General features: G+C 43.2%; 1 protein-coding gene across 1 annotated transcript in view; it reads left to right on the forward strand.

Annotated features, from left to right (window-relative positions):
- Positions 1-12118, forward strand: part of Trpm8 (transient receptor potential cation channel subfamily M member 8) — an 82110-nt gene that overhangs the window by 20254 nt on the left and 49738 nt on the right. Inside the window, exons 7-10 of the mRNA XM_021197912.1 lie at positions 827-999; positions 3108-3282; positions 4261-4328; positions 9187-9384. Coding sequence (XP_021053571.1) covers positions 827-999; positions 3108-3282; positions 4261-4328; positions 9187-9384 — 614 coding nt within the window. The remainder of the gene's footprint in view (positions 1-826; positions 1000-3107; positions 3283-4260; positions 4329-9186; positions 9385-12118) is intronic.

The raw sequence follows: 12118 nt of genomic DNA on the forward strand, positions 1-12118 counted from the left end.
CAGAGGCAGAGGCAGAGGCAGAGGCAGAGGCAGAGGCAGAGGCAGAGGCAGAGGCAGAGGCAGGCAGATTTCTGAGTTCGAGACCAGCCTGGTCTACAAAGTGAGTTCTAGGACAGCCAGGGCTATACAGAGAAACCCTGTCTCGAAAAACCAAAAAAAGAAAAAAAAGAAATGAAATTGTTATTTTATTATAAATATAATTCTCGGATGGGAAAGACAAGATGCTGTGGCTAACAGATTCACAGAGTAACTCTCACTCAGGTTTTGCCTTGATTAAAAAAAAAAAACTCCTAGTATTTTAATTATTTACACATATAAAATTTTACCCAGAAAGTTCTATTAAATCAAAAAAGAGTGTTTTAATTAGATGCATCTTTAATCTCAGAAATCATTGGCATACTTTTGGTAGCAGAGGCTGCTGGATAGGTTGTGAGCATTGTGTGGGTGCATGACCAGATAATGGTGGCTTTGACTTTATATCACCTTAGCACCTCTTTTTTTGCCTTTTCATTTTGGAACACTTTTAAGCCTTACAGAAATGTTTCAAGATGAATATAAATGCACGTGTCTAGATTTACCAATGGCCAGCACTTCGTACATTTGTCTTCTATTGTCTTATTAATATTCGTGTACTAGGGTTTGGGGCCAGATGATTTGAGAACAGGCTGCAGACATCATGGCTCTTAGCCAGGTTCACTGGCATGCATCTCCTAAGAGGAGCACCCTGGGGCTCATGGGAGGAAGGTTTTCATAGGAATCTGGAAACACAGGACAAAAACCTTACTCAGTATGAGCTGAAGTCCTGTTCCTCCTCTCTCCTCCACAGGTGCGTGGATTCTCACTGGAGGCACTCACTACGGTCTGATGAAGTACATAGGCGAGGTGGTGAGAGATAACACCATCAGCAGGAACTCAGAAGAGAACATCGTGGCCATTGGCATCGCAGCATGGGGCATGGTCTCCAACAGGGACACCCTCATCAGGAACTGTGATGATGAGGTATGGGTGAGACGCGGGGGCTCTGCGAGATCACATGGGAGAAAGACCAGGGCAGTGGCTAAGGCTGTGGTGACCCCCAACCATAAAATGGTTTTTGTTACTACTTCATAACTGTAGTTTTGCTACTGTAAACATCTGATATATAGGATATCTAATATGTGTCCTCTGTGAAAGGACTGCTTGATCCCCAAAGAGGTTGCGAGCCATGGGTTGAGAACCACTGTGCTTGGCCTGAGGGCTAAGGCTCTGTGATGGAGCCAGATCATGGAAAGTCTTGTAAGAACAGCATTTTTAACTTGGCAATTAAAAAACAAGCGTTGTCGTGGGGATACTTAAGGGACTCCAAAGCATGGGGTAACGATGAGGTATTTTGTCATTAAAATCTGTCCCCGGCAAACTCAGGTTAGACTTGGATCCATTGTTTTTATAGCCCTGATCGTCTGCAGGTACAAACTTGCATTGTTGGATCAGAGTCCTGGGGATTCAAATCCAATATTGTTCAAATCTACACCACCACGTGTTTCGTGAGAACTGATTTAGAGAGTAGCAGGCCTCCCTCAAATCTCATACAGAATGTACTGGAGGCATATGACGTCTTCTGTCATACATGTCGAGCATGGTGTTTTAGAAACAGCGAGGAACTTCCCAATTCCAACCCAGAAGATTTGGGGTAGATGTTCAGAAATGTAAATATAATAGACATTTCCATCCATCTGTGGCTCAGAGTAGACATTTAGGTGGTAAATTTTAAGAGAGCTGTGGTTTTAAAAAACACGGCTCACCGGGTATGGTGGCACATGCCTTTAATCCCAGCACTTGGGAGGCAGAGGCAGGCGGATTTCTGAGTTCGAGGCCAGCCTGGTCTACAAAGTGAGTTCCAGGACAGCCAGAGCTATACAGAGAAACCCTGTCTCAAAAAAACAAAAACAAAAACAAAACAACAACAACAACAACAAAAACACAGTTCACTTTCCTGTCTCTGTCATCATTTTTAAGATTTAAAAGGGGCACAAGGAACCTAGGAGTCAACTCTGTGTTCTTCCCAGAAAACCATTTAGAGGTGCATCAGGAGGATGAAATTTGTTTATAGAAAAGTCCCAACAATTACAGACATAAAATTCGTCCATAGAGAATTTAATATTAGGGCAGTATGTCCATTAAAATATTTCCGTAATAAACAAGAAGTGACATGAATCTAAATGTCGAACAATACTTGTGACTAGGTATTTATTATTAGATATTATAATCTAGTAATATTACTACAGAAGGAAGTTCAGACAGATTGCTGTGAAAAATGAAGACTAATCATGGAGGTAGGAAAAAAACTACTTTTGAGGATGTGTGGGCAGCATGAAAATGCTTATAATTATAAATAACAAATTATGAAACACGGGCATGCATAGAAAAATAACTAAATGCACATAAAATCTTGATGACAACAACTCCTGGCTCTTAGAATTGAGTATAATGTACATTCTCTCCTTACATTCTGCAGCCTCCATTCCTGTAGGAAGCACCGTTTTCAGAGGCTTAAATCATACTGTCAGTTTTCATTCCTTTCATGTCTCTGATGCCAGGCTTTAGCGGATGACATGGTTTTGCAGCAGACTCTTAGGGTATTTGGGCTGGCTTTCTGGTTTTTCTAGTATTTATTTCTATGGGTGAGGGTGTTTGGTCTTCTGTATGATGAATTATTCACAATAATCTGTTGGCCACATATTCTGGTGTGGGCTCATGCACATTCACTGCCAGGACATGGGTAAAACAGAAACTCAGCCAAAGTGAACGGAGGCCACTGTTCAAAACGCTTATGTGAACTTTAGAGTCTTTTCTGAGGATTTTGCCTCCCACTATCTGATTCTTTTTTAATTCTTTAATTAGTATTATATATTTTAAGTCATGAGAGCATTATATGCACATAAAAAAAAAAAAAACACAGCACTTCTTCTGTCTGTCATCATACTTTTTCTGCTTGAACTTTGAGGTTCTGTGCCAGGTACAGTCACAAGAGGAAACACACAATAAGCACACATTCTCTAACTTCAGTAGGGCCATAATAATGTCAGCCTGTACCTCAAAGACAAGCACGTGTTCCCTGTGCCTTGCAGGGACATTTTTCAGCTCAATACATCATGGATGACTTTACCAGAGACCCTCTATACATCCTGGACAACAACCACACCCACCTGCTGCTTGTGGACAACGGTTGTCATGGACACCCCACGGTGGAAGCCAAGCTCCGGAATCAGCTGGAGAAGTACATCTCTGAGCGCACCAGTCAAGGTCAGCAGTTAGGGACCCAGAGACCAGCCACGAGCTACTGCGGCGACGGCTCCTGCTGCATTGCTAGCCTTCTTGATTCGATGTCTTCACTGTTAACGAGGAGTTAATATTTCTCCTTTCTTCAGTATCCCAGAAGTGCCTCCGCTGCAGAATCACTGACACACATCCTTCAGCATGCCGAAGGCAGTGACAGATAACTTCTTACACTTTTGTATCAGTTGAGGAAGCCTGCTGGCTTTTCTTCTTAGAACTAGTGAAGTCCCAAAGGGGAAAATACGGATTTAAGAGGCAATGCACTTAGGTAGGGTAAGGTAAGAAGCCAGTCTACTAGTGTCACGACTGAAAGGTTATTTATTTATTTTATGTATTTGAGTACACTGTAGCTGTCTTCAGACATGTAAGAAGAGAGCATTGGATCCCCACTACAGATGGTTGTGAGCCACCATGTGGTTGCTGGGAGTTGAACTCAGGACCTCTGGAAGAACAGCCAGTGCTCTTAGCCACTGAGCCATCTCTCCAGCCCCCCTGAAAGCATTATTTAATGCTTTAGTTTCTATGGACTACCAGCATAGAATCACCAAAACGTTGGGTTTGCAGAAACTGAGTGCAAGCCACAGGTTTCTACCCTTGCTTTGCCCTGTGATTGAGTGACAGTGAGTCTCAGGACATCCTCAGTTGTTTCCCTAAGGAAGCTATTTATAGGTGCACTAAACTCCATTGAGAGAATGTCTTGTTATGCAAATTTGTCGCCCACTTAAGAAAGCATAGAATTACACAAACGAGGGAGAGAACGTGAGCAAACTTCAACCCGCTCTAATCAAAGCCATGCCCCACAGTTGATGGTCTAGCCCTTCAAGGTCAAGGTCAAATCCAAGTAGCTATGACCCAAGCCATGAGCTCTCAGAGCAGACACTCCTCCTACCTCCATGCCCAGTCCTTAATATGGAGTCCAGACACACTTTCTTCTTTGTTTTACAGATTCCAACTACGGTGGTAAGATCCCCATCGTGTGTTTTGCCCAGGGAGGTGGAAGAGAGACTCTGAAAGTGAGTTCTGGCTTGGTTTTCTGGAAGGCTGGTCTACAGCTTACTCAGTAGATGCTCCCATCCACCCCCAGTCTGATCTTTTAAAACTAAATTTCCAGTTACTGTATAAAACACAATATATTGTGAGCTTCTCATGCATGGACGTCCTGTGCTTTCCCCACGTTCAGTACACGCCTCTCCCTCCCCATTTCTTTCCTCTCTTTCCTTCCACCACACAGTCCCTTCTCCCTTCATGGCAGCGCTCTCTCTCTCTCTCTCTCTCTCTCTCTCTCTCTCTCTCTCTCTCTCTCTCTCGTGGTGTGTGTGTGTATTCTAGATTCTCCATACGAGAGGAAATATGGATGTCTTTTTTTTGTTTTTTTGTTTTTTTTTTTTTGAGACAGGGTTTCTCTGTGTAGCCCTGGCTGTCCTGGAACTCACTTTGTAGACCAGGCTGGCCTCGAACTCAGAAATCCGCCTGCCTCTGCCTCCCGAGTGCTGGGATTAAAGGCGGAATGTCTTTTCTTATTCAACATTATTATCTACAATGCCACCCCTTTCTCTACGAACTACAAGGCTTCCTTTAGAGCTGACAAAAGCTCCATTGTCTTAGCCAACACTCTATCCATCCACCCATGGGGTAGCTAGTCTGATTCTATATCTTAGCTGTCCTGGACAGTCCTGTAGTGCACATGGGAGCGCCGGTGTCTCTCGTGTCAGCCGACTTAGATTCCTTCCTGGTGTAGACTCGTGAGTGGTATGCTGGGCCCTATAGTTTTTCAATTTTTATTTTGAGCTATCTCTATGTTTCTTCCCATAACCACTGCACTAACTTAAACTTCAATCAGAAGCACATAAGGGCCACTTTTCCTTGGCACCCTCGCCAGCAGGTTCTCGCTTTATTTCTTGATGCTAGCCAGGCTGATGGCGGTGAGATGGCCAAGAATGTTAAACATACTTTTATAATTCTTTGGCCCTTACTATTTCTTCTTTTGAGGAGCAATCTGTTGAATTTAGTTGCGCATTTGATAGCTATAGAATTTGGGGTTTTGGTACTTAACTTTTGGAGTTCGTAGATTCTAGATATTAATATCCTGTTAGCTGGGTAGCTGGCACAGCTTTCTCTCCCATTCTGGTAGCTGTCCCTTCACTCTTTGGACTGTCTTCTTTGCTTTGGAGGAGCTCTCTTACTTCATGAAACTCCGGTTCTCAATGTGCTGCTGTTTCTGTCCCATTGGGATCCTTCTTGGAAGGCACTTGCTTCTGGATCTTGAAGTGTTCTGCCTATGTTCTTCTGCTTGGTTCAAAGTTTCAGGTCATGTACTAAGGTCTCCGATCCATTTTTCTTTGATTTTGGTATAGGATGAGAGAGAACCATCCAGCTAGCCCCCTTCTTCAACTTTAAAAAATAACTTTTCTGAGTATGCTGATCTTCTGGGCAGTTTTTGTTTGTTTCTTTGTTTTAACTTTCAGGACATGGCACACGTCATTCTATGTTTTCCTGACTCTGGGTTTCCACTGAGTCGGCTGATCTCTCCAATGGCATTAGTTTTGTGAGTTGACTTCTTTTCCTGCAACTTTAGAAAGTGCTTCTGCGGGTGGTGGTGGCGCACCCCTTTAATCCCAGCACTTAGGAGGCAGAGGCAAGCAGATTTCTGAGTTCGAGGCCAGCCTGGTCTACGGAGTGAGTTCCAGGACAGCCATGGCTACACAGAGAAACCCTGTCTCAAAAAAAAAAAAAAAAAAAAAGCACTTCTTTGTGGTCTTACCATTTTAGTTGTATTGCTTTGTGGAGAGATTTCTACACACACACAGACACAGACACAGACACACACACACACACACACACACAACGCCCATATGTATTTAAGTTCTAAAACACTTGTTTTTCTTTTTGTTTGTTTTTGTTTTTGTTCTTTGTTTTTTGAGACAGGGTTTCTCTGTGTAGCCCTGGCTGTCCTGGAACTCACTCCGTAGACCAGGCTGGCCTCAAACTCAGAAATTTGCCTGCCTCTGCCTCCCAAGTGCTGGGATTAAAGGCGTGCGCCACCACTGCCCGGCTCTAAAACACTTCTTGCATTTGGATGGTCCTTCCATTCCCTACTGGATTTTTTTGCTAGAAATGCCATTGTATAGCTTTTCTGTGCTTTAAGTTTTAATTGTAGCTCCTTTTCTCCCTGATACTTTTACAAATTTGGCTTCTTTACGATGTCCCAAATTCTTGAAAGCTTTGTTCAGGGACTTTCTTGACTTTGTCATCTCTATACACTAAGCTCTTTACTGAAGTAGGTAGGACATATTTTGTCACCACGTGCCATTCCTTTACGAGACACACCTCAGCTGAGAAGTGTTGGGAGATGCACTCAGAATGGCATAAATAACTCCTGGAGATCCTGGACTCCATGTGCAGGACACTCAGGGTCAGGTGATGCTGCCAACTTGAAGTGCCTGGCACCTGTGACACTGAGTATCAGGGCAAAGACCAAAGACTCCACATCTGGGGCCTTGGTGTTACTGTTGCACTAAATTCAGGCCTCTGGCTCTGTAGAAATGAACATCATCAAGGCTGCATTATATTTAATGGATACATTGTCTTCCAGAGGGTTTTTTTTTTTTTTTGCCGTAGGAATAAGAATTAAGAAAATACAATCAACTCTTTACTAATTTCTGTGCCCACCTCCTCTTTCCTGATTTTAGTTTAAAACTGGGGTTAGGATTAGCAGACTTGCACACAGTCACCTTCTCTGCCCTTGCTGGCAAAATTTCCTGGAGTCATAGTCTAATACTCACTGTCTGTTCTTTTATGGAACAATGGCCTTTCATTTATTCATTCAACATACTTATGAGATATTATAAGAGCCGCCATTGAGACCACTGTTTTTGTTTGTTTGTTTGTTTGTTTGTTTTTAAGCCATTCAGGTGCTTTTCAAAGAAAAATGTCTTAAAAGAAATTTCAGGGAACAATTAAAGTTGGCCATTTTTTTTCAGTGTGAAATGGCCACCAGACAAATGCTGAAAAGGGAGCCATATAAAGAGGAGGTGCGGAGGGTGTGTGTGAAATAGATGTCCCACTTAGGGCTGGACGTTCTACAGCCTCTCATTCTTTGCACTTTGCACAGTTGTAGTTCTCTGCATCAATTTTCATCTACTCCAAAAAGAAGCGTCTCTGATACCGGCTGGGCAGTGCAGTAATCTATGGTTATAGCAGCAAGTCACTGAGAGTCAGCCTAATTCTATGCCCACTTAGCAGAGTGATAGTCATAGGTTCTCCCCTAGGGCCTGAGTGTCTTGCCACAGGTTCCTGATCCCATTAACAGTTCTGGGTGTGAGTTTTATCTTGCTGAGTGGGTCTTAAATCCAATCAGAAAGTGACTGGTTGCTTCCATGACATTCATGCCTCTTATTGTACCCGTGGCCATGTCTTGCCTGGCCAGTTGCTATTGTAGCTCACAGGATCCACAGCTGGGTAAGACTGAGGATGGCTTTTCTACTCTGGCAGTGCATTGCACTTTCCTGCACTGTGAATGCTAGTCAGTAGAGACAAGGTTTCCAGGTCAGTATTAGCTTGATTTCCCCGTGTTCTGTGACTCTTGTGGGTGGTATCTTTAGCAATAGGCTCTTCTTGTCAAAGATAATACCCTGTAGTATCTGGGAGTCTTTGGGACCTCACTGGCCAACAGCTCTCCAAAAGGTAACCCGTACTTGGCCCTGGACTAATTTTTTTTTATTAGCCTGTGATGTCTTGGATAGCCTTTGCTGCCCACTTATTGGTTGGGATGATGTGAGAGGAGCCGGTAGAAAGAGTGAGCAGAATCAAAATGCATTGTGTGAAGTTCTCCAAGAACTAAAATAAATGAGAAAGAATAAAGAGCAGGCAGAGAGTGGTGGCAGACAGTAGAGGTGGAGAGAGATGGTAGATCAGAGAGATGGAGTGACGGAGAGAGATCGACTGGGAGATGGCCGCATGCCTTCTCTTTCTCTGAAACTTAAGATTTGAAAAACAGATTTCTTGTCCTAGGGAGGAAGGAAAGGCAAGAAATCTGCTGCGGGTTAGGAGGAAGTCTCTACAGCATTAGCTACAAAGATCTGCCCAGCTCGTATCCGTCCCTCAGAAGCCGGGACAGGAGGTCAGGTGGCTAATTAACCTTCAACTAGTGTTTCTCAGGCTTCTCGGCCCCACATCTTTTAGCTGTTACCCAACATTTGCCCTTAGACCCATCTTGACTGTGGACTCTGAGGCATGTGAACAGGTTTCCAGCCTGATTGCTCAAACTCAACGTAGCTCCATGCTCTTGGCCTCATGGGCTGTGTTTTCTCTATGGGAAAGCTTTCAGCCTGTAAAGAAAGGGATTTACAGGTTTTTCTGTGCCTATGTGAACATTAACCCCTTGATCTTGAAGTTAGGTGAGGGAAAGTCTGAGCCCCTTCTTCCAACTTCCAAAGTTCTCACAAAGGAGACATTGATGGGAGAGGTGTTTATCCAGAAAGTAATATTTCAGGAAGGAGAGGAATGAAGGAGTCAATGCATAAAGCACATGGTTAGCTGCTTTTACAGTATCTCCAGGGCACTGGTTATTTATTTTATATAAGTTATCACTAATAAGGATATTTTCAAAGTACCTCTTTACAGAAGACAAACTTACATTTTCCTGGAATTTGTCATTTTTTTCAGGTTTTCAGGTGATTGGCTTATTTTTCCCATCCACAAAGCCACTGCAGTTGGTTTGATTTGGGTTTGAAATAAAAGCCACAATGGGAAAGGCAGTAAGAGGCATCAAAGCCTCTTGTTCACCCCCTTGATTTAGCACCTTGGGGCCTGGGCTGGACTCTGTTGATCACTCCAGCCTCCTCTATCTGTCCAACCCCCTCCCTCTCCTAGGCCATCAACACTGCCATCAAAAGTAAGATCCCCTGTGTGGTGGTGGAAGGCTCGGGGCAGATTGCTGACGTGATTGCCAGTCTGGTGGAAGTGGAGGATGTTTTAACCTCTTCCATGGTCAAAGAGAAACTGGTACGGTTTTTACCACGCACTGTGTCCCGGCTGCCTGAAGAGGAGATTGAGAGCTGGATCAAATGGGTGAGTTTGGGGGAAGATGCTGGAGGCTGGGTATGGGTAAGGCAGGTTCCTGGGATGGGATAATGTCTTATGTTCCTGATTCCACCAGCAACAGTGAGTATTTGAGTTTTCTTCATGGCTTTGAGGCTGTTCTCTGGACTATACTAGTTGCCTTCCTGGAAATTGAAATTCGGATAAGTTGTATACACTCCAATTATCTTTTCTTAAGAGATAAGCTCAAGTCCTTTGCAAAGCTTGACTTTCTCTTGTGCTACAACGCCAATGCATATGCTTCTGTGTTTGGTATGCATCAAAGATAGGGAGGAGGGAAGTCCCTAGAAATGCAGGCTCTCCTAAGAGTCCACATGTACTGAAGTCATCACTGGGGAAGATCTGGCGTCTAGACCCGCAACCTTTGGCTGCATTGGAATCTCTCATCTTTCTTAGGCTTGTGAGAAAGGGTGGCATACAAGAACACTTAGGCTTCTGGTTGATAGTCTTAATCAGAACATCTGGATGTGTTACTGTTGTACATTCTGTTTGTTGCATGACTGCTGTTCATGTTAATGACAGTCTGCTCAACACATGACAGGGTGCCCCTTTATCTCAGCCCCTTCACCCATACCAGTTCATACCACCAGAAATGGCGGCTGTATGTGTTTGGATATTTTTAGGAGCAAATGCTGCCACCTAAATTTTTACTCCCCTGAGGAAATAACAGGCTTACAGCACAAGGATTATTTTCATCACAGAGTCAATGAAAGTTTGGGTCTAGTTATATAATGGATAGTAATAACAATAAGATTTCAAAAACTAGAGTGTAGCTCTAGCAATATTTGTTATTTGTAGACGCCCTCAAGACATTAAATGCAGCAAACTGAAGTCCTGGACCATAAAATATTTTTCTTTCTTTACTTACAAAATTACTTGATGCAAGCCTGGGCAGACCAAACACTGGCTGAAAGATGACACAAGTTAACCCAGCCTTCTGTGGTGTGAGGTACTCTTTACTAATTCCCATAGAGTGGGGTCCTAGTGAGCTCCTTTAATTTTACACGAGAGGGTGGCTGTCTCATAAACTTGATGGAATGGTGGGGTCTGAAGTAGTCAAAAACCAAGTCCTTCCGAGATTAAGCCCACTGTTCTGTCATGTCCAAGGTTAGCACAAGAATCGGGCAAAGGGAGACAAAGAATGACGTTTATGGAAGGTTGAAGGCAAAATTGAACAAAGAGGCTGAGAGGCATCCCATCAGAGGCATCCTTCCTTGTGCTGAGTCTTGAGTGCACTGTTCGAGGTCACACATCAAAGCTAGTATGTGACAAATGCTGGTCTCCTTAGATCAGAGCATCACATTCTGCAAGCAACAAGTGCCAGGGGAGATAGCCATCATAGATTTGGCTGGAGAAGGTCAAAGTCACTGTTTACTCAGAAAAAATGAAGTGGTAGAATGGCCAGTAAGATCATTCCTTGATATTATTTCCACATGAAAATAGAGAAGGGGAGGGTGCTCGCTGTCTGAAATGGTGATACATCTCTGACTCTCTACACCTTGCAAACCTATGTAGCTTTAATTAATTCTAACAGGTGAACAGACAGATGTTAGTCACTGATGTTGCAGAATGGTTACCTCTTTCCATTTCCTGTGATAGGTGAAAACAACTCAGTGGCCAGAATGCCCAGGGAGGAAGGAATGGAAAATTTTAACTTGCCTCCTTAACATGGACCTGAGTCCATTCCAGTGACTTTCCATTTTAAACCTTCTACGTGTTGACACGTGGAGTCTGGTTTATGTCATATCCAAAGAACGAAATGGTCCTAATGGTCCTTCTATTCTTTATGAGGGGGTTTGAATTCTACTTCGAGAAAACTATCATAGCCAATTCATCCTAAGCTAAATGTCAGGCTAATCTTGCTGCTTTTGATTATATTATCATTTCTGCAGTTCCTATCTAATTTATATTCACATCTAATTAAATATATTTATTTCTAATCATGTCAACCAGAAGGCATACATAAAAATGAAAATTACCCTGGCATTTTAACTATGCATTCATATGGAGTTGTGCAATTGGTACAGATTTCCCAAAAGACCGAACTGGCGAGTGGGATTATTAGCTAATAAATATGTAAATTAGTGTGATATATGAGCAACCTTCCGGTGTGGTCTTGAGTGACCTCGCTGGTCACATGGATGGCTGACTTCCAAACTGACTCATACTTATTCCATCTCTCCAAGAAATCCCTATCCTCCTGTCCCTGGGAACTCACCTTGTCCCCCAACAGCTCCTTCACAGTGATTCCATACAACTACCATGAGCCCACAAAGATCCTGAGTTTCTGTAATATCTGAATATTAGCCACACCTAATCCCATTCATTCAAACACAGTTAGGGTCCATGGAACCCTCTCCAGGGCTGTCACTGTGTTCTCTGAATTCATGTTTGTTTTCTTTTTTCCCCTAATTACTACAAAATCAAAGATGTCTTACCCCAGTGGAGCTGTCTTTTGACCCTTTACCCATGGCCGCCGCTTCTCCTTCCTTCTCTCCTGTACTTTCTTTTCTCTTGTGGTCCTCCTTCCCCCTCCCCCTGCCCCCAAGCCCACAAAACCTAAACTTCACCTATGTCTCTTCTGCCCAGTTATTGGCTATTGGCATCTTTATTCTCCAATTAGAATTAACTTGAAGTTAGGTGCTTTTTTCAAAGACTCTGTTTCAAAATTAAACACTACAGAAAAAAAATCATGAAGGATAGT

Source organism: Mus pahari, chromosome 5 (assembly GCF_900095145.1).
Source record: "Mus pahari chromosome 5, PAHARI_EIJ_v1.1, whole genome shotgun sequence".
Classification (NCBI taxonomy): domain Eukaryota; kingdom Metazoa; phylum Chordata; class Mammalia; order Rodentia; family Muridae; genus Mus; species Mus pahari.